This window comes from Oryza brachyantha, chromosome 2 (assembly GCF_000231095.2).
Source record: "Oryza brachyantha chromosome 2, ObraRS2, whole genome shotgun sequence".
NCBI classification, from domain to species: domain Eukaryota; kingdom Viridiplantae; phylum Streptophyta; class Magnoliopsida; order Poales; family Poaceae; genus Oryza; species Oryza brachyantha.
In genome coordinates, this window is record NC_023164.2 from 22158982 (window position 1) to 22183196 (window position 24215).

General features: G+C 40.9%; 1 protein-coding gene across 1 annotated transcript; it reads left to right on the top strand.

The window, feature by feature from the left end:
• Positions 1–22534: 22534 nt before the first annotated feature.
• LOC102706079 (transcription factor UNE12-like) lies at positions 22535–23696 on the top strand. Its single transcript, XM_006648912.2, has 3 exons — positions 22535–23185; positions 23308–23439; positions 23556–23696. The coding sequence occupies exons 1-3, from the start codon at positions 22535–22537 to the stop codon at positions 23694–23696; spliced, it is 924 nt and encodes a 307-aa protein (XP_006648975.2).
• Positions 23697–24215: the final 519 nt, after the last annotated feature.

Consider the following 24215-nt stretch of genomic DNA (forward strand, 5'->3'; position numbering starts at 1 on the left):
GGCGGGGGGAGAGAGAAAGAGGTAGAGAGAGAGAGGGAGGGAGGAAGGAAGAGGTGGAGAGGGGTAGATGTGTAATTTCAGGTGGGTCGGAGAAAAAGCGGTGGCGATTCGCGAGGGGGAGCGTGCGGTGCGGCAAATGACCACGATGCCCCTGACGCTTTCGATGACGTGATCATTTGAGTGTCGTGACTGGCCTCTCCTCTCATTGGGACCATTATTTTGACAGAGATCGTTAGCTTTGGGCCCGGTTCGGCCAAAAGGATTTCCAAATATTTCATTCCTTCCGTATTATATGATTTTTTATTGTATTTGAATTTCTTTATATAATAATAAATCTATATATATATGTAAAATATGTACATTAATACATAGATAAATTTAGACAAACATTAAAAGTATTATAATATAAAACGGAGTGAATAATTATGTTAAAATTTGAAACTTTAGATCTGTTATAAACGAAAATGCCATAAGCATATGACCGAATATAGCATCATAATCTTTTACGGTTTATATTTCTATGGTTTGGATCATTTGAACCGAATAAATCATAGGTTTAACGACAAAAGATTTCGACGGATAGCCTGAGTGGTAATCGACGCTGGAGGGCCTGAACTTTTTTAGCAATTAGGAGTATTAGGAATGCCAAGTAATCCACGATAAAGGGACTTTATTATTGGTTGATTATTGGTGTTGCTTAGCATCGTGCTTTAGGAAAACAAGAGGCTTTAGAACGTGTTAGTAAGGTGAAATGCCTTTAGTTGCTTAGGCGTGTTCAGCTGATGCGGGCAGAAAAGCGCTTTATTTTAGTTCATTAACCAAAATGGTTAGCAGAACACCTTTATTTGCGATGGTCGGGTTATGAATATCAGTATACAGCTCATTTAGGTGTCCTTTTCAATATCAACCAGAGGATTCCCCGCACAGTTTTACGTGTAACTAGATAATTAATATATTGTCAATGTGTACAACCCTTTTTTTATCATAGAATTGTATTTTGTAAAAGATAAATTTAGATTTCATATATAACTTGGAATAGTTTTTATTTATTTAAGTTTTGGTATCGTATATAACTCTCCACTTCTATTTAAGTTCATTTCCTATGGATGTAACTATATTTCTAGTATAAAAGTATATTTAAATTTTATATATAACTATTAATTTCTATCTATTTACATTTAGATTTAGAGAACTACTAGGGAACGGTATCCTGCTATTACGGGATAGTTTATGATTTTAATCCGCTGCACCCAATCATACTCCTGTGCTAGAGAGAAAGGAGGTTACGAAGCATGCATGGATTTTTAGTGATTCCGTCAGAACGGGATGCCTGCGGTAGTCTTTCCGTTAGATTTATATATAACTCTTATATTTCATATACTATATTAATTGATCTATACCATTATAAATAATTTGAACCCTCATAGTCTAATGATGCTATTCCTTACATTTTCTTTGATTAATATGATAATTTATAACCAACGCAGCGAAAGAAGTGAGCAATAGCCACTTCCTCCTGGGAACCAGTGTTAGTCAAAAAGTTAATCAGATACAATGTTTTGTGCTCCATACACACTTCCAGACTGCATAATTAAGATTGATGCAATATATGGATATATTACAGTTTTTTTAGTTTTTTACGTCTATAGACATAATTAAGATTATGTGTGCACAGAACATATGCGGAACAATAAGAACAAATTTACTCCTATATATCGACATGACTGTAATAGACATTTTGCACCCTTTTTTTGAAAGGTATCGATACGGCCGGTAAACACTGCTGCTAGTAAATTTGAGTGAAAATGCATTGTACTTGATTTTTATGTCCCAAAAAACTATACTCATAAATATAACGTGCTTGACAACACTTGTTTCTTTAAAAATTTAAAGAGAGTGTTTTATCAGGTTTGTGTCGTTTAGGACAATTGTAGCTTTTAAATAGAGAAAATCTAACAAATGACATCGATAAAGACTTAATTCTAAGAAATGTCATCGGTGAATGTAAGTTCTACAAAATGCCATCATACAAATAAATTTGTCTAAGAAATGTCATCGCCGTTAGGGTTCCGTTAATTTTTTTCGTTAAGTGTTATAGCATGAACAATATATTTAACGGTAAAAAATAGATGAAAACCTAACGACAATAGCATTTCTTAGACAAATTCGTTTATACGATGCATTTTTTAAAACTCGCATTCGTCAATGGTATTTCTTAGACTTAGACATTTGTTAATGGTATTTGTTAGATTTTAAATACATGACAAAAGATATACGCAGATTCTTTTTACAAAATATTGTCATTGAATCATAAACTTATTAAAATTTATGAATATATTATTAACACAATCGAGATTTTAAGAGTTTTACCAAAATCATGTCCTAAAAGCTAAGTATTTTTACCCGATGAGTACTAACAAATACGTACAATGACACTATGACAAGTCATGTCATTTTCAATCCCCAGGTTTACGCATAAAACAACATTACCCTCCTACCCCTCGCAACCAAAATATATACCGAGTACTTACAAAACAAGCGCGATGGCTGACTTAGGTTGCTTGGTTTGTACGCCCTAATGTCTTTGTTTAAGCCCCAGGTGAAGTCAAACAAAGTTTTGCCATGTCACAATCTTAAGTAAGCAAGTCCAATACCCCACTTCAATTTATAGAATATATGTTGACTAAAGCAAGCTAACAAAAAAGTTCGATTCAATTAAGATAGTACGTAGGATGAGAGTACTAAACATGTACTATTAGCAAACACAACAATATAGGAGTACTACTGCAAACACGTCTTGTTTGTCATGACCTTAGCTGGACGACTGGCTTAACTTATCACTTTATGCTGCGCAAGAAAATATGAAGGGAAATGATGGCTGTACGAACAGAGGTGAAACTATACAACAAAAATAACCGAGTATCTTTTACCCATCAAAGATATATAACACTCTATTTATGTGCTAACATAAACTAACATTATTGGGATTTCAAATCCCCTATGACATAGATCACACGAGTTTTATGTAGATTGGCTCGAGTTACAACTCCAATTGTCTGGATTCAAATCCCGGTGCACACAAATAATAATACACGACTGACCGTTTGACTTATTTAGAGAAAAAAAATGAATGACATACTTGCAATGAAAATAATTTATGAATATAACTTTTATATATATTTTTAGTTATCTAAAAGCCATGACCAAAAATAATTTATGATAAAAGTCTGCAAAACAATTTTCAAATTTAAAGTTGAAAATTTAAATTTTACACTTATGAGTATAATCAGAAGATAAAAGATGAGGACTTGAGTTTTGGACTGAAATTAGAGATGTGTCTGTAATTTATGTCTGTTAGGTTAGTCTCAATGCTCAGTTTCACAGCATAGTCTCTAAACCGGCTAGCTCGATAAAATGATGGATGAAACAACTACTCACACTGCAACATTTCATTGTGTCATTTCCAAAGCTAAATAAAACATTTGATTACTACCAAAAATTTGATTGCATGCTGATCGTATTTGATTGTATGAAATGTCTCAAGCCCCTCAATGCGAATTTCACCGCGTTAACGAGGACTTATAATAGTGCTCAAACGTTTCATGGCCATAAAACGAATTCCCTCTCTTTTCTCATAGTCTCTACAAATATCCCCGTTTATGTTGATATGTCATCTAATCAATGGGTACGATATCTGGTTGTAAGCGTGGTGATGAGAAAAAAAAACATGAAGCAGTGCTAACGTACTCAAGATTTAATCCAATCCAGTGGTGACGCAAGCCGGATATAATCCCCCAAGGGTACCCAGGTGAGTAGCTGAGCCAGGCGAGGGCGATTACGTAAAATCGCGTGCCAAAAAAATTTCGTCATGGAGTTGGGACGAGCTGTTGCCTATTGGGATTGGGGGGTTTCGAATATTCCTCTACGCGTAGCGCTACGGTAGGAAAGGAAAACTCTAGATGCACCCGCCACGCACCGCCCTTACGTCACTGACGTGTGGGGCCATCGTGGGGTTGGCTACACGTCGCGGCGGCGTCCAATTTAATGGCCACATATTTCTCTCTTTCGCTTTACAGCGTGGTACGGCGAGGCGCCAGGGTGTGGCCGTGTGGGTGTTTATTGTAGGGACCTGGATTTTTATACTAGTATTTTTGACACTTGTTTGAAACTTATTCTATAAATAATTCATAAAAAAACTTAGTCAGGAATGGATAATTTTTTTGATGCCAGGGTAATTGACACAAGGTCCACCGTGTTATTGGTGCCAACACGGTCATCCCCTGTAGCGGTCGAGAACTGACGTAAAGGGTTAGCATCACTTATTTATAAATAGACACTAAAAAGATCAAAAACTAAATAACTTAATTTATAAATATATCTTTATGCCACAGACATTGGTGACAAGATCTATTTATTAAAAAAATTATTTATAATCATACCCTTAGCGTTGATCCTTCATATTAGCGGTTATGGATAAGGATGTCGGTGCCAATAATATATTGGCTGTGGAGAAAAAAAGCACATTCTTGAAATAAATTTTTTAAGATTTATTTATAATAAAAGTTTTAAAAAAACTAAAATGTAAAAAATTACTAGTTTAACGATGGAATGTGTCTCGGCCTCTCTTAGGATGCTTGTGTTGGAGGTGTACCACTGTACCCTATACACGGCGTACCGTACGCGCATCATGCCTCCTCGATATCTCTCCTCTCTTTTTTTTTTATATACCTCTCGTGGGAAAAGGAAAAAAAAAAGAAGACAACTAGAGTTTGTTAATCTTGCTTCATGTTGTTCAATCATTCTCCGTGACGCATGTTCCCTCGATCCAATTTCGTGCACTGTCTTTTGTTTGTTTGAGAGATTAAATTTGGAGCAAGTGTTGGTTTCTGGATCAGGCTGCTCGGGACCAACCAGTAGTGGAGCCAGCAGCTACGTCAAGCGTGTGCCATGAGCCCATGAAGAATGTTGGCTAGTGATCGGCAAACTCTCACGTCTGTTGCCGGTGTGAGGGCAGTAGCCTTTAGCCGTGCCAGCTCCGTCGGTGGGAACAACTGGGTCTTTTTTTTTTCCCTTACATGTTTATAAGTTAGCGTTCAAATATAAAGTTGGTTTTAGGGGTTTTGTTATAGTTTATTTTTTATTTTTATTCTTAGTTCGCTAAAAAAATTATACAAAATTGCCTACAAATTATTTTTTTATCCTTAATAAATGGTTTCACTTATGTTTATAAAAAGCAAAAGGACGAGGCTGACAATATTATCCGTCGATTTTGCTCGGATTTGTGGGTTCTCAAGAGTATTTGCAGGGTTTGTTAGGGCACTCATAATGCAGACCCAATAGGTAGTTTCTGTCTATATTTATGCTATGTCATGTATGTAATTTGGTAATGTGGCAGAGAGAGGGACAAAAATGAAGAAACTAGTTCTAGATTAAAAACCAGTGGCTTCACGTAAAACTAGGACTGATTGTCAGAGAGATAAGTGTGCCATATGATAATAAGATACAAAAATTACATTGTGGAAGATAGTTTCTTGATATGATGTCCTAGAGTATAGAAACTGTGGTAGTTTCTAACACTAGGAGTGCCCTTAGAGGTCGTTGTTTGCGGAAAGCCAAACATATTTGCAAACAAAAAATAATCGTAATAAAAATTTTATACATTTGTTTTTTGTGATCTAAAAATAAATATTAAAAAATAAACTACGATGGAAAACCTAAAATCATTTTGAGGATAAAAATTTATATTTTAACTTATAAGCATAATCATAAGCGAAAATACGAGGGTGTTAGCGTGTGAGAGGGTTTGATGACGGACAAATAGAACTCATCACTCAAGCTAAACAGAAGTTAGTTTTGGATATTTGAATCGATGATTGTGGGATGGTAAGATGTAAACTGATTAAACATGATGTCGAACTCGAACCAAAGGACAAGTTCGGTCTGGCCAGCATAAAAAAAATACACTAGGAAAACTGTCCAAAGTTGAAAATCAAACTGAAATGCAAAACTCTGACAAAATTTGTTCAGTACTATCTGCGGAAACTAGTGGCGACCCCATAAAATTTTTATTGGGCGGTCCTACTGCACATTCCAAAATTTATAACCCCGTAAACTCAATATATATGTGCAAATTTTGCTCAAACGATGAAATTCAAACAATTTTTGTCAAGCCTTTTGAATGCTTATGGAAGTGAAATGTTTATGCAGTGGTTTGTCAAGTCGAGCCGGCTCGAAACCACACCTTTTTTTTAAGCGAAAAATGCTCGATTTTCTCGCACCACACAAGAAAGAACCCGGAGACTATGTTTTCGTTTGTTTAGCGAAACATGCTTATGGAAGTGACATGTTTTGTTCTCAAAAGAAAAAAAACAGTATACTATGTTTTCGTTTGTTTATCGTGTGAATAAAATTCACAAACAAAAGAAACCTGTCCTTTTTTAGTACAAGAAACTTTTTTCTTTTTTTTTCTAGGATGCGCCATCGAACAACGCCGTTAAAGGCAGGTACAATGGTAGGCTATAAACCAGCTATAAATATATTTCAAGGAGATAAGAGAGAAGATAAAATAGCATTGCGCTATAGATTTATAGTCAGTTACAGCACGGAATACAAGACACAATGTGCGTATGACATGTGAGACATGATAGTATATGTTTTATAGATAACTGTTATATGATTTAGCTATTAGATTAACTGTTGATGAATTAAAGCCAATAGGTGCTCTAACAAATTCATTGCCAAACGTCAGAGTTCGAGATACGCAAGCTGCTCTGAGCAGCCAAATGACCATAGCTTTACAAACTTGCCTCTCTTTATTTGGCTATCTCTCTATCCATCTTTTTCCTACAGATGATTCGGCTGCCCAGTGTCTACAGCTGTTTGTACGTTGTAAAACGAGAAAGGAAAGGATCTCCCTGCTCCATGTTTGCCCCCGGCGATCCCCGTGACACCATTTATAAATTCAGACGAAGGAAAAAGAAGAAGAAAAAAAAGAAAAAGAGGGAAGATGGCGAACCTTTCCGAACTGTACGACAGCACGAACATCATGTTCCACAGGCTGTCTAGAAAAGCAGAGAAAATGCTTTACGACGTGGAATCAGAATAATAGTGGTATCTAATACTACAAAAGGTTGTCAGCGACGATGAGAGGGAGGCTGAGAGATTGGGAAAGATCTGATAGTACCTGCCTGCCACTCCCTCGTCATCTCATGCCATGGTAGGAGAGTTGGTCCCTGTTCTTTTTGGATTACTTCAGCTAATCAGCTTGACGATGAGAGAGTTTCGGTCCTTGTCGCTAGTACGGAGTACTGTTGTTCATGGTTAATGTAGGGGGTAGATAGACCTAGATCATCACACTCAAATCACTGCAATTCTGTAAGTACTACTAGAAAAAAAAAGAAGCAACATTTTCTAAACAAAAATAATTTACAGATAAAAGTTTTATATATGTGTTCATAGCGACTTAAAAGAAAAAAAAAGTAAATTATGTTAAAAAACACCAATAAGATCCAAAATTAACATTGTATATTTAAATTTTGGCTTATAAACAGTTACAACCGCGAACGACGGGACTTCAAGTTTATGCCATCTGCTACCTACTTTACTTGAGTATTATCCTCCTCAAATATCAGGGACTCCAGTTTTTTTAAATGAAATTTTAAAAAAAGAAGAAGACTATGACCCTCGTTAATACAGTGAGTGGAGATACAGAGAGTGAAGGATGGTTGAGGGTAAAATAGATATAAATTTAAATTAGTGATGATTAATATGATAAGATAAGTAGTATGGTATGAAGTATGGTAGAATAAATTTAAATTAGTGATGATATAAATTTAAAATAGATACAGAGAGTGAAGTATGGTAGAATAACGTCCATTATTAAATACATTTTAATCTAAAAATATTTTATATTTAGGGATGGAGTAAGCAGCACCGTAATTCTCTTTCCGGTTTTATAGGTAGAAGGAGTGTAGGACAAAATCCAAGCACGGTTTACTACAGTGCTGCCCAAGGCGATCGGGAGCATTCTCAGCAACTCTTTAGCCTGATCTGCTGTACTGAAAGTGCCAAGTGTACCTCTGAAACAGATCAGTTAAGTTGGGTACTTGGGTTGGGTACATGTGTAGTGCAGCGGAGGAGGAGGAGATGAATTAGGAAGAAGCCCATCTATCTCACCATCCTCCATGGAGAGAGGACGAAGGACTCGTGGAGGCCCTCTACGCGTTAGAGACCTCGACCGCCAAACAGCCCAACAGGAGGAGACGGTGGCCCAGGATGGAATAAGTCCACTTGAGGTCCCTCAACTTATCGTCCAGTCTGTTTTTCGTCCTTGGACTGCAAAACTGGATACAATCGGTCTTTGAACTATTAAAACCGGCGCTTACGTGCCACCCGGTGCTTTTGAAGGTGGTTTTGGCTGACCCTTGCCGTCTACATGGCTAGTTTGATTAGGTCTTCGTCCCACGTGACATTGACATGACGTTTACGTGCCAATTATATATCAGAAAAACAGTGGGCCCACATATCGGCTGGACACAAAAAATGATTTAAAAATGGTAGGCCCATTTTTCCTGATATATAATTGCCACGTAAGCGTTATATCAATGCCACGTGGGATGGAGACATAGTCAAACTAGCCATTTATGCACCAAGTCAGCCAAAACCGCCGAGGGATCTCTTTTGCGTCGGTTTTGATAGTTTAGGTATCAGTTGTATCTGGTTTTATGGTCGAAGGAAAAAAAACAGACTAGACGATAACTACCTTAGGGTGTGTTTGGTTCACGGTCAAGGCTGGATGGGATATGGCGGTCCTTATTTTGTTGGATATGGCGATCCAGTCTTTTGTTTGATCGTAGGAATAAAGATGGATCTGGCGATCAAGTTTTTTGTTTGGTTGGAGGGATTAGGATGAATTTGTAGGTGTGGTCACCTCTCACTTGAGATGGTGAGTATAACCCCCATCAAATTATTAATACACAATACAAATCATAAAATTTCCAACAATTTACACTACAATCTCCATTATAAATACACATATAAAAAAGAAAAAAAAGAAAAAAATGAAGAAAGCGGCTGGATCTGGGCGCCGCCGCCTCCTTCCCCCGGCCGCCGCCGCCGCCTGCCCCCGCCGACCAGCGCCTCGCGCCTCCTCCCCCGGCCGCCGCCTACGGCTCCTCCTCCACCCGGCCGTCGCCTCGTGCCTCCTCCCCCGGTCGCCGCCTCGCGCCTCCTCCTCTCGGCCGCTCGCCGCCGTGCTCGTTGCCCGCGCCGGCACTCGCCGCTGCTCCCTCCTCCAGCCGCAGGATGTCCTCGTCGTCGTCGCCGGGCACGCATCGGCATCGCCGTCGCCGCCGCTCCCTCCTCCCGGTGGTAGCATGTCGTTGTCGTCGTCGCCGGGCCCGCATCGGCATCGCCGTCGCCGCCACGCTCGTCGCTGCTCCCTCCTCCTGGTCGGGGTCATCGTCGTCGGGCCCGCATCGGTATCGCCGTCGCCGCCATGCTCGTAGCCCACTCGTCGCCGCGCTCGTCGTCGCTCGCCCGCTCTCTCCACGCGGTGACGCGACCGCTCGCCTGCTCGCCCGACTCGCCCGGGCGGCCAAATCCGAGGAAATCGGCCGGATTCATCCATCTGGCATCTGGAGGGAATATTCCCCTCCGGACCGCCTTATCCCACTCTTGCCCATCAACCAAACACCTACAAAAAATAAGCCGCCATATCCTATCCACCCAAAACCATCCATCCAAACACACCCTAAGTGAACTTATTCCGCTCAGGACACCGAGGCAAGTCAACAACGCCGGTACGAGTGATGGGATGCGTCATGTATCCATCCAGTTCGGGCCCTGTTTAGTCTGTAACTTTTTTTAAATAAAACATCACAAATATGGACACACATTTAAAATATTAACCGTAGTCTAATTACAAAACAAATTTCAAATTATGTTTGGAAACAACGAGACAAATCTTTTGAGTCTAATTAATCCGTTATTACCATATGTTGGTTACTGTAGCACTTATGACTAATCACATTCTAATTAGGCTTAAAAGATTCGTCTTTCATAACTGTATAATTAGTTGTAATATTCATGTATATTTAATGCTTCATTTAGATATCTAAAGATTCGATGTGATATTTTTAGAAAAAAATTTCGGAACTAAGCAGAACCTTAATTCGGTTTGCCGAAATGCTTATAGGAGTACTATTTGATAGTTCTAAAACATTATATTAGTCGTATGAAACATGCTCCTAGGACTAGGGTCATATGATCACTCGTTTCTTGTTTCCGGCACCCAAAAAGCTTCTTCAAAATCGATGCAATGGGATTCTTCTATGTGCTGCATTACAGTGTTTGCACCAATCAATGAGCATAGTTACACGAGGGTCAAAACAACACATCCACACACCCCCCATGATCATTCTTAATCAAGCGGCATGCTCATTGTCTTGATTGGCCATGGAGCTCTTCGCCAAGCATCACTCTGCACGCAAGCTACGTCCTTATCCATTTTATCACTGCAGAACAGTGCATCTAGCTGCAGCCGGCTGTCTCCTGACACCAGGCTTGGGGCAACTCTACATCGTACTTAGTGCGTATATCAATGCTAACCCCGTCTTAATTAATTAGTTGCATGTAAGTGGAAATAATATTTTGAGGTCATGAACTTGAACAGTGTGCACTGTCCCATGAGAGCTAGCTGCATAAATAATCTGATATATATATATATATATATATATATATATATATATATATATATATATAGTATGTCTAGCTACGGTGAATTGCAACTCACAGGCTGCTCCGTGAGTCGGGGTCTAAAAACATATCAAATCACCTCTAAATTTTGATTTATATGACTCACTAGATTCTTTGTATCAAATCTTAGCGCGCAAACTTTTTTTCATTTTTTGAGATTTTTAAAAGTGATACTTAACCATTGATTATTTTATTAAAACAGTACAATCACTTTTAAAAATCTCAAAAAATACTTAAAAATCTCTAAAAATAAATTTTTTTTGCATGCTACTAGATTTGATACGAAGAATCTACTGAGCCATATAAATCAAAATTTAGAGATGATTTGATATGTTTTTGAACCTCGACTCACGGAGCAACACATGAGTTACAACAGCTAGATTCTATACATGTATTCATTGGTCCCTGCAGTCAAAGTGTTCATGAAACGATTATCTACTGCATATGGGAATGGGATACAGGCAAATAGCCAATAATTGTTTTCCTTCCCAGTTGTAACTTGCCCCCAGTAGTTCTGGAGAAGACAATTAAGACGCTATTACCTGGTAGATAAATATGATAAGATCCAGAACCTTTGAGTTGTGTGATTCGATCTTATAGTAATACGTCTGTTAAGCATGTACGTGTAATTACTACTCTGAATACTTACGATTAACTTATGCTACTTAACTATAGGTTCGAACACCAAATTGCAGTATCTTTTCTTGCCTGTGCTTCGAAGTGCTCACAAAATGAACAGCTTATATGAATATACTGTATATTCATCAGACTGAATCATCAGATGGAATCTGCTTATGAGACGTGATTTGTTCCCTGATACCCATAATGCAATGTGTAGTATATTCCTCCTACTAAAATGATCATAAACGTCTCACTCTCTTGTTTTTTTATACCAAACTGATCTTTTTTAGTTTTTCTTAATTTTTAACTAAATCCCAACAGATTTATTTTTAGATATGCACCTTTTGTCATGTTATCCCGCCTGGCATAATAAGAGCATCCCCAACAGCTTATCTAGATTTGGTCATTTATATATTCATTTCATCATTCATATCTATTTGTACTTCAACAGATTATCCATCTATAACATCCTCTATATTTCTTTGGAGGATGGAGAGAACATCCAAACATAGTGTTTCTCTTTTCTAATATGAATGTCATCTAAAAATAGAGGAGGGATAGATGTTTTATTGAAGTTTAACTTTTATCTCTCATCCTCAGAGGATGAGATTATGCCACTCCGGGATTCACACTAGTATAATCTGTCATGCAACCGCAGAAAACTGAAACCAAACACTACTAAATTCAGTCCTGCCTTCAGGAAGTATACCCACTACTGTTTCGACAGCATGAATCTTCTTCGCACGCTCGAGTGTTTCGATCGATCGGTAAATGCAACTGAGGAGCAGTACACGTTCGATCGATCGGCTAGTTTGCACGGTCTGGTTAGGAGCTAGCCATGCATGCATCGTCAGATTCTAACGGTGCAGCCGTGCAGTAATAAAAATTTGAACGCACACGAATGGTACGTGTTGGAGTGGAGATCGACAGTAGCTATCGTGCGTGTAGTACCTACTAGTAGTTACATACTGGATCAGAGCGACAATCCGTTCGTTTTTTTCCTGTTAAGTTATAAGCCATATAGTTTTTTAGGAAGACACTTAGTACTAGTGTTATATATATACACACACTATAATCTAGCTGTATGCCATGAAGACGACGACGACGAAGACTTCTTGTATCGCCTACTATACATGATGGTGATCACAAAATAGAAGGCTGCCGGCCATTAATCAGCAGAAAAAAGTCTGGAAGGCTAGCTATGCCCTCAAATTTTAAGGACATCTGCTCTATGTTGGGAATAGTCCCACATTGGAAGTTTAGAGGGAGTGGCACCAACTTACAAAGGAAAGAGTCTCAAACTTTATGGGCTAGCTTTGGGGTGTAGAAAGGCTTCCTTCTGGTTGGACAGGTGTCGAGTTGCCGTGTGTATAGCTAAGTTTAGTGGCGGATCTAGCCAACGAGATTATGAGGGTATGAATAGAGTTTTACCCTTCCTTTTCATTGATATTTGTCATAAAATTTTAGGGGGTGTCGATAGGCTTGGCAACGGGGCCGGGGATGGCAAGAACGGCCCCACCCCGCCCCCGAAAACCATCCCCGTCCCTGGCCCCGAACAAGATTTCGGGGAGAAAAAGCTCCCCGCCCCTGTCCTAGCGGATCCACGGCCCCGAACGGGGACCCGCTCCCCCTGAAAGAAAGTTGAAGATGAGCACCTGGTTGCCGGAGATGGAGAGGATGGCTGCCGGAGCTAGCGAAGATGGCGGCAGAGGGGCGCGGGTGACGAGTGGTCGACGCAGACAGCGGCGCGGGCGGCGGAGGGGCATGGGCGACGGATAGGCCGGCGCGGATGGTGGCGCCGGTGACGGAGAGGGCGCGGGGGTGGCGGCGTGGGCCGGTGGAAGTGGCGGACAATGGAGAGGGTGGCGCGGGCAGAGGAGGCGTGAGGGCGCCACCGGCTGGAGCTGCCGCCGCCGCCCCTATACGCACGCACTCTCGCGAGTGAGGGCCTGACTGTCTGGGAGATAGAGCTAGGGTTATCCTCTTATTTGAGATATGGGCCGTGGGCTTGTTTTGTTTCACTTCACAGGTATTTTATTAAAGTCCAAATTACGTCCTCGGGACCGCGGGGATCCCCACGGATTAAAACCGTCCCCCGTCCCTGGCCCCGATTCCCCAAGGAGCGAAATATTCTCCCGGCCCTGTTGGGCGGCTCCCCACCGAGGCCCCGCCCCCGATCAGGATTTTGCCATCCCTAAGTGTCTTCGTAGGACTCTAATAACTTTAACGGGTAGTAGGGGGTCGAGTCCCCGCCGCCCCTGGCTAAGTTGTCAATACATACATATTATACCTGACAACATTTCCACAGGGCGTCATAGCTGCTGCAGTTTAATAGTATATCTCAGAGCCAGAGTACTCTTAAAGACAAAATGGAGTTTCGCGGCTTTCAGATGAATGAGCAATTGAGCAGACTTCTTTGTTCCCAATGAATCTGCGCCAACAGCTTACAGCTAGCCAGCAAGAGCGGCGCTCGTTTGGTCAGGCACCCAAACCATTATTGCGATCGAGTTTAATTTTGTACATGTTTCAGTGCAAGTTATGTGTATAAATGTGTCAGTATATGTACACTGACCTGTGCCATATGCATGTTCAGTTATCTGGATACATACGGCACGATTCACGCAGCTTTGCATGGTATGATTGTGCATATTTCATCACTGGCCAGTTTTGCAGCACAGAAGAGGGAAAAAAAAAGATAAACTTGCAGTAGAATATTATTTGACCAATTACACCAACTAGAAGCATCATAAATGGGCCTGACTCCTGAGTAAACAAGACAGACCCAGTGGCTAATTAAGTTAGCTGACTTTACAAGCTTTTGGTTAGATCCACATTAACGGCAGCCAAAATGATCATACGATCACTTGCATTTTCATGAGTGCTCTGCATGTCGTTTCATGTTCTTCTGATCTCACTGGAAGCTGAACACAGAGAATATTATTGAAGGGTGTGAAGAAATTAACAATAGCAAGCTACCAGAGTGTTAGATTCCACATTAGCGTTCTTTTCTTGTTTATATTTCTGGTTGGTTCAGCTTAGAGTATAGTTCAGATTGGAAATGAAGATTAAGGGTATACTAATTAATGTATCTATTATATTATAAAACATGGCTCAAAAGAAATCCATCATGTTTGCTCGGAATGCTACAAATTATCATATTAATTCAAAAGAATAATTGTTAGATTATTGTGGTTCTATATTATAACAATATAGATTAATCAATATAGGCCATGGTAGGAAACGCTGGCCTCCGCAGCCAGCCTCTACAGTAAACCAAGTCACTTTTCTTCATATTGGCTATATGCAATATATACAATAGTAAGCAACCACAGCTAGTGCTACCAATCAAACCCATAGTTCTATACAAAATACAATTGTACTATCTATATAAAAAAGCTAAGAATCACACATAACTTTTAAAATCTAGTCTATATAAAATACAACTATATTTATAAAATTTAATAGTTGTATATCAAACATAATTCTAGCTAGCACAAAATTATGCAAGATAAATCTTAGTTGATGAGCAATTTTACCATCCACAAGAAAATGTACTGGAATACACCATAATTTCTAGTGTTACTTTTTGTAACTCTAGGTATTTTGTAACCTGAGTTAAGAAAATTTTGAGTGTAAATTTTAGTACATATAAATATTTTTTTAAGGATGTAAAATTGTCCTAGTTTGGTTCATAGCACAAAGTTTGCACTATACACACTAAATTAACCGACGGAAGAACAGCATAGCGATAGAAGCAAGGGTTCAAACACACAGCTATTATACTACTAAGTAAGCATGTCCATGAAATACGCGACATAATATTTTGATAAATAAATTATTGATTTCTTAGTCATGTAATGTTTTCTAGAATCAGTTAAGTCTCGTCTGAATGAAGCAAACTGGATTGATCAATTGAGCTTTAATTCCATCCATGTCATATACATGTCATATATCAAATATATTTTAGACAAAGTACACAAATATTATATTGGTAGAAAAAATAATTAAACTCCATTAACAACCATTTTATTTTATAGCATAGTAACACTGTTACATCCCAATATCCCACCATGCACACGGTGCTTCATCCCTCAGTCGAAGTGGTGGATTGGATCTTCCAGTAAAAACAAAAAGAAGCGGTGGATTGGTAGTTAGCGTTTGCATGCTGCAGGGCGGGTGGCACAAGAGGATGGCGTGCGACCAGCTCAATCCATTATAAAATATAATTATTTATAAGATTCAAATTTTGTATTATAATTTAAATATTTTTTATTTTATTTTTAATCATTTTAATTATTCCAGAGTCAATCAAATACTTAAAAGAAAATTTAGTTAATTTAATATTTAAAACTTAACTACTGACTAACAACAAAAGTATTTTGGTATATTCTTAGTATATGCTAAATAACCTAAAAATATTTTATACTTTGGAACTGGCATAGCAATTATCTTGAAGATTTGAACAGGGTTTACACTCTAAGATGTTTTTGATGTAATTCACTCCAAAAATATACATGGTTTTGCAGTGACTTACAATCATCTAATTATAAGGAAGTTACACGGCTCAATAATATGATCAATCAAAGCAATCTTTGCATGTACGAGTGCGTTGATCTACTCATAATGAACGACAATTATTGTACAGTACGCAGCAGCGAAGATACTCCAGAGCTAGCTAGCTTTGACAAGCTGAAGAACAAAGTACTTGAAATACTTTGAAAATAGGTGTATACGTACACATTTGTGTTGGGCAAACTATCCAACGACTATGTCAACATACTAATTTTAAATCTTATCTCAAGTACATATTCAAAAAAAAGTACACAATCGTAATTGAAAAACTCTCAGTAGGGACCATTTCGGGTAATGAACTACCCCACTGTACGCTCTACTTACCACTAATAAATCTTATGTGAAGCACAAGACCACAAGTACTCCATGTTACTGACTTTATCCTAGAATAAAATAATTAAATAATAAAGAAAGCAGTATACATATGAATATGTAGCCACTAGCTAACTAGCACCTGTCTAGATTGAACCTCTTAACAACTGTTTCAAAATATATTTTGATAAAAAAAATATTTTCTACCAGGAAGATGTCCCAAATTAATTGGTCCAAGTCTTTTTAATAAAAAAAATTGATGTTTATATCTCCAGTCTTTACCATAAGGTACAATATCAATACGCTCTGGTAATAAAAATGAAATATGTGAGTTTATACGATGAATTCTACCCCCCTTTAAATAAATAATGAGCGCTGAATTAACGAAAAGAAATAACATAGTGTTGGTTGATCGTATCGACAAATTGTAGATTAGTATAGGAGCTATTCCATAATTTTGACTTAGTTTAATTGTTCCCTACAAAGAAAAGATTTTTTTATTAAATAAACTTTTTAGCAAATAATTTTATTACTAAACCACTGGGCAAATTTTTTTTTATAATTAAACATTTTGGTCACGCCAATGTTGGTGACATGACAAAACAACGCTGCTACATAGTTTGGTCAGTGTGGCAGTATTACCGCGCCATTGATAAAATTATTTTATCCGGAGGTTTAATAATAAAATTATTTATTAAAAATATTTAAAAAATAAAAAAATCAAAGAAAAGAACGAGATAAGAGACGAGGGTTGCTGTAATTGATGGCAATAACTTAGGTACTCCTAATCAGAGTAGTCCCGAGCTACACCAATACGCCGGGCCTCCGGGAGTTAGATTACGTAAATCACATGTTTATTATTGAGCTGGCAAAAATAGTTTACTTCCACAGTAGAAACATGCAGAAAATTTTCCTTTTAACCCCGTAACAAAGCACAAATGTACGTATATATTTCAATTTTAGGCTAATATTTTTGCCTTTCGTCATAACATGTTTAGCGGACGAAATATATTCAGCAAGTATACTTGATCCGGGCACTTGGGCTCAGTTTCTTTTGTGCACACGATCATTACATGTTTTTCAATTTTTTCCCATGAAAATGGAAAACTTTACTGTAACGTTACCTACTTCGATCTAACGTGATCAAGCTTGGGAAGCACTAGAGTCCATATGTCAATAATGACGTCATGGTGCGAAGTACATTATAGAAACAACGTACCAGTTGACTATGATGAAGCGGAGCAGTGGTAACCATGCCACATCTTGTAGTTCGTTGTGGCTCTACTGTGTCACATCGTTGCTAGGCCGACACCCAATCACACCTCAATGTAGTAGCTAATTAGCTGTGGTGGTGTGGCCTAGCCTTACGTGTATGCCTTTGTTTACGAGGTTGAAGACTAACTACCTAGGGAGAGAGGATTAGGGAAGTAAGCATATTTATTATCACGTATAAATGTATAATTGCTTTGATTTTTACTATGCCTACCTAAAATCATTAAAAATTATAATTACAATATCTATCCCTACTATTTCTCTGCTATATATTCATCATCTTTTTAACTATCCATACATAGTTTGATGTGATATTATTTTTTAGGGGGCGGTGAAATTAAATTAGCTTAGGCTCAATCTCCATTTGATATTATTCCTTCATCAAAAACCATCAAGTTTTCCAAAGTTAAAAAAACTATCCTTAACTCTATATTTATATATGTACTTATAAACTAAGTTATTGTTGCTGACGTAGATTAGAGAAGAGTTAATACTAAACGGTACCTTTGAACATGCCCTTATAACTACAATTCAAACCGATTAATTAGTAGCAGTAAATTCCGCATTAGAAATGAATCGAATCGATGGTAGTGCGTTTAGGAAGATTCTAACACATTGACGAGAGCCTATTGAGCACCTTCGCTGGACAGCTCTCACTCCCGTTTTCTCACCGGTTACAGATGCAGGAAACAGGGAAACCAAATTTCGTGGTACACACTGCTATTGTCTTCGTTTCACGGTATAACATACTTTGATACATTTTAAATTTGGATTTTTTAAGGTGCACCAAAACTTTTATGAGCCATCCATCAGGGTTTGATCAAGGGTAGATGTTTTCTCTTACCTCATACATTTATATGAATGTTTAGTAGGTCTAAATACATATATAAAACATATATATAAATAAATCTCGATAGAATTATAACGTGGAACCGAGAGAGTAAATCTTCTCCGTTAATTTGGATCGGTGGAGGTTGCCATGATACCGATGGCGCACGCGTGCGTCGTTGTCCGATAAAAATCCCCCGAAATGTCAGCGACGCACGCGTGCTCCCAGCTAGCGAACGACGCACTCTGTCAGATGGTGGTCGGTTCGTCGCCGGGCTTGATCCCCATCCGCGGCAGCATTCGATGCGAGAATCCTAGAGGAATTAGCAGCTGGAGATCATAGCAAAACGCATGGAGGAGTAGATAAATCTGATCGGATCACTTGATCTTGCTGCATGCTGGGACTAACCGATAAAAGTTGGCCAGGAGATAAACTGAAAGCCAGAATGATCGCCGTCTTTAATGAGCTGCACATGCGGGGATTAATTGAGCAACCCTGGTTGGCACGTACGCCATTAATTGCCCTAATCCTCCCACATCAGCTAAGGGATTTTGCCAAGTTGACCACAAGATTATTGTGTGCTAGTATATGTAGTTCTGTCGCACACGCTCACATCGCAGTAAAAGAAGTCATCATTTACAACTCAAAACTCTTGGGACTTTGGCCTCTCTCTCTGCAGGCCAGTACTAAACAGTGTAACAGAGGATATATACGTTCATCATCAGAATTACTGATCAGCAACATTACACATATATAATCGATCAGCTAGCACAAGTATATATCAGCTAATGCATCAACCCATGCATGCACAACGGTTGCGTTCTCGTTTTTTTTTCTTCTTTCACCCCGGATTTTGATCTAGTTGTTGCTATAGGAACCACGCATTGCACACGATTGAGAAACCTGCAAAAATGGCAAATTAAGGATGGCATGTGGTGCTTGATCTGTGTCATTAATGCGAATTAAACCAGCACGGAATTAGATGGAGATCGACGTACGTGTGCATGGGCTAGCTAGCTGAACGAATCCGTGGATCGTATCAGCCGATCGATACGATAAGATCCAAACAAGTAGTAAAACCGATCGATGCTGCAGTACCCATGGGAGTAACCCTAGCCAGCCATGAACGACACGTAGACGTGCATGCACGAACAAATACGCTAGCCATCGTCCTTGACTCGCAACTTGATCACCAACTTGCTTCTCTCTTCTCTCTACAGGATCAATGCATATGCAGCATGCTAATCAACGCCATTAATGGCCATGCATGCAAGCAAGCAAACCAAACAAACCATGGATGTGTGGAGAGAAATTACTACTAGTACTACTACTAGTACTGAATATACCAATTCTAGTCGTCACAAGACAAGTGCATTAATCACAGACTCGTGTACATCTAAATTAAAGAAAAATTAAGGGCAAGCTGGGGGGGCAGCAGCGAGTTTCTTACTCCTATGTGAGGGACAAGCTAGCAGGGCAACAGCAGCAGAGAATATAATTGCAGTGAAGTGGCAGTTGATTAGCCAGCAGCAATGACAGGTATTAACGGAATCCGAAGCATCTTGTCTCTCTACTGGCTGCGTGCGTGTAGTGCGTCATCGGGATCCTGTTTAGGATATGCGGATATGCTGCTAATAACATTCCCTGGCCGATCTGTCCACGGTGCACGAACGTCGCTAGATGTGAGGGTTGAGGTCCGTCGGATCGAGAATCGACGGTGGATATTGGGTGATGATCGGGAATTCGGGATCCAGAAGCTAGCTCCCAAATGGACCAACGCTTACTAGAGTTCCAGATCGATCACGGCTCCATAATTATTAGCTCACCCGGTTAATTTTGAAAGTCAGAGTGTCAAACTATCGATGTACTCACATACTCCAATGTCAGAACTGAGAACTTGTTCCGATTGAACAGCTTCAGACAATTAGAGCATTCTTCAAAAAAAACTAATTTATATAATTTTATTTATATTTTCAAATGTTGTCAATATATCTGTTAGTGTAAAGAAGAGTTTGTTTTCTTCCGTTCTCTCCTCTCACCGTTTATGTGTAGCACGAGAGGAAAGAAAACAAAGATGAAACCGATAAAAATATTTACATCCCACCCCTATTTATTTGGAAATTTAGCATATTCTTAGTGTTGTGAACCCATTGTAATGTATCATGTTATTAGTAGAAAACTATAGTTTAACGAACTACTGAAGCCGTCCAGCTAACCAAACGGGTTTGCACGCTGGCCTTGCAACTCGTCATCTTTGTTCGCATCCATGAATGGTCCATAGCCGCTAGCTCCCCTCATTTCTAGAGCAATTTTCCCATTCTTAAAGAGGTAATATAAGGAATCATTATTTTTCATGTAAAATTTGAGAGTTTTTTTACTATACTTAAAAAAGTACCTTAAGGTACCACTTTTTAGTGTAAGAAGCGTGGTACCTTGAGGTACATTGTATCCTGAGATAATTTTTTATTAAAATTCTTGGTATCTTGAGATACATTTCAAGAATGATAAAAAAACATAAAATTTGATATCTCTTGGTACCTTAGATATTAAAAGATATTAAATTTTACCTAGAAAACAGTGGTATCTCATGGTAGCTCCTTTTAAGAATGGGAAAAATGCTCTCATTCCTATCTCATCGTTGCCGTGTCCTCCCTCGGCTCAAAGTATCTGACGTCCACCACTGAATCGGGCACTGATCACTACCTCCCTCGACTTCTGCTCTCTCCTCAGTCCTTCAAGCACACTAGCCACCGTCTACCCTTCCCTTGAGCACTACCACCGCCGCCTTAATCTGTCACTACTGGATCGTGCATTGAGTTCTCGTCCTTTTGAGCGTTGCTACCAGCGTTTTCTTGGAGGATTCATGAGAACACAATCCTGTTTCCGCATGGCAATCGACCATGGGTCCCCCGGCCATTACCATGATCTGGTCGTCTCATATTTTCGCTTTTGCTTATGATGATAAGGCAAAAATTGAATTTTTAACCTTAGATTTATGATTGATTTTAAGATTTTTTTATTGTATTTTATTTTTCGGCCTTTAGTTTTTATATAAAAATTATATTTATAAATTATTTTTCGTTTTCAAATACGTTGGTTGACTTTTCAATAATTATTTATAAATTATTGAGCTTGATGACTTGTCCCTGGCGTCACCAGAGCAGGAGAAATTAGTATCAGTGGGTCCACTAATATGGGTGGTGGGATATGGTTATCCGCAGAGTCCGCAGGAAATATGAGAGAATCTCTGTTAAGTTTAAGCACCAAATGTAGCTACGGTCTTGAAGATGCTATAGCTTCAATAGTGTTACTAAACCCATAAAAAAGGTTCCGAATAAAACCTTGTACTGCTATAAAGGTTGGCATCTTGCAGTTGAAAATGCAGTGCAAACCAGGTCTACCTAAGCCATCAAATAGGGTCTGTAAACAGTAAACAACTCCGGCCAGATTACTAACCTGACCCAATAAACTACGCATCACTGCACCCTGCAAGCTGTTCACTGACCCACATCAACGCACATGATTGATTCACGGTCAGAATACAGTAAAATCGCGCGGGGTTAGAGGAAAAAAAGAAGGGGAAAACAAAACACCGATCCCATCTCGCCTCACCCCCACAAGACCGCAGCGTGCGCGCGACCGTGCGTGCGGTCGGTATGTGCATCCCAGCCGCAGCCGCAGCAGCATGGCGTTGGGCCACGTGACAAGGGAGCGGGGCCGGGAATCTTGAGACGTGGGACGCCCCGCCGGCTCCGCCGCGCCTCTCGCTAAAACGACGCGGCTGTGAGCGGAACGGCGAAAACTTGGGAAGAGACCAGCATGACACACGACGTCGGCGAAGGGATCGGCGAGCGGATCAGCGAGCTACCTTGAGCATTTAATGCGGCCGCGTGCACGGCGCTCAGCGTGCGCTTGTGTTTGCGCTTGCGCGGGTGTCTTTTTGGTTTGTTTAACCGGTTAACCCGAGCTCCCCCCATGTGCCCGCGCGCGTATATATACAACCCCCTCCCCGTGGCGCCAACTCCACTGCACAGCTGCACTACCACACGCCGGCCATTGCAGCGGAGGTGAGGTGACTGTGATCGATCGTGTGATCGACGACTTCGGTTGATAGGCGGCGGCGGAGGATTGGTTGATCGGCCGTACGTGCGTCAGTGTGTGTGTGTGTGTGGTATGGCGCTGGTGCGGGAGCCTGCGATGGTGTATGGAGGAGGGTTCGACGCCGCCGCCGTGGAGGCGTGCGGCGGCTTCGAGCACCAACTCCAGCTCGGGTACGGCCACGACGCGCTGCTCGACATCGACGCGGCGGCGCTGTTCGGGGGATACGGCGGCTGCGGACTCGTGCAGGACGGCGGCGCGGCGGGATGGGCGGCGGGCGCGTCGTCGTCGGTGCTCGCGTTCGACCGCGCCGGGCGGGGCGGCGCTCAGGCGGCGGCGGCGGAGGAAGAGGGAGAGTGCGACGCGTGGATCGAAGCCATGGACCAGAGCTACGGCGGCGCCGGCGAGGCGGCGCAGTACCGCGGCGCGGCGACGATGAAGACGACGGCGACTGTGGCCTTCGACGCGGCCTCCGGCTGCTTCAGCCTGACGGAGCGGCCCGGCGGTGCGGGGCGGCAGTTCGGGCTGCTGTTCCCGAGCACGTCGGGTGGCGCCTCTCCCGACCGCGCCCCGCCGGCGCGTGGCTCGCAGAAGCGGGCACAGAACGCGGCGGAGTCGCAGGCCGTGAGCCCTAGCAAGAAGCAGTGCGGCGCGAGCAGGAAGACAAGCAAGGCCAAGTCGGCGCCGACCACCCCAACCAAGGACCCCCAGAGCCTCGCGGCGAAGGTAAACGAACTGAATTCCGCGCCAACGATGGGCCTCTCTTTCCTCTTCTCTCCCGCCACCCCGATCAATCCATGAACTTAAACTGAACTCGAACTCGAACTGTTCTTGGCGCGAGGCTGCAGAATCGGCGCGAGAGGATCAGCGAGCGGCTGCGGATCCTGCAGGAGCTCGTGCCCAACGGCACCAAGGTCGACCTCGTCACCATGCTCGAGAAGGCCATCAGCTACGTCAAGTTCCTCCAGCTTCAAGTCAAGGTACGACGAACATATCTCTCTGAATTACAATGTGTGCACGCATCCTTGCTTAGCTTAGCCAATGGGATTACGCGATCGGAGTTAACAATCCTAACCGTGTTCCTGTCGAACTGCAGGTTCTTGCAAAGGACGAGTTCTGGCCGGCGCAGGGAGGGAAGGCGCCGGAGATCTCCCAGGTGAAGGAGGCGCTCGACGCCATCTTGTCGTCGTCGTCGTCGCCGCCGCCGCCGCTAGCTGGGAGACAACCCAGGAACTGAACTGAACTAGGAGAAGAAACTACGATAGAAACTATTAATCAATAACGAACCACCTCGTTCGAAGATAAATAATGAGGCAAACGCATATACGTATGCAGGCACATCTTTTTTTTGTTTTTTTTTTCCTCTCGCAGCTGATCATAGCACTATCAGTGTACCTTTTTTTTAGGGGGAGATAGCGTGAACGCACACGTACCTGATGTTGAACAAACAGGGAGGTTTAACATTTTGTTAAATCTTTGCGGTCATGTTGTTGTGTACTCATAATACGACCCCTTTTCTCTCTTCATGACATCGTTCCCTGTAAGTTTTTAGTCCGATAAAAACATGTAACAAAGGTTAATTAGGTGTCAAGTTGCACCATTGGAGAATGAGATTTGCTTCGGTCCAACAAAAGGTATTTCGAGGTAAAAAATCATTTCTCACCCTTAGATCTAGCTGAGTAGGATGTGCGCTGCTAGATCCAATAATCAGAAACAATTTAGTACCGCGAGGTACCGGTATCTCGAGATACTTTTT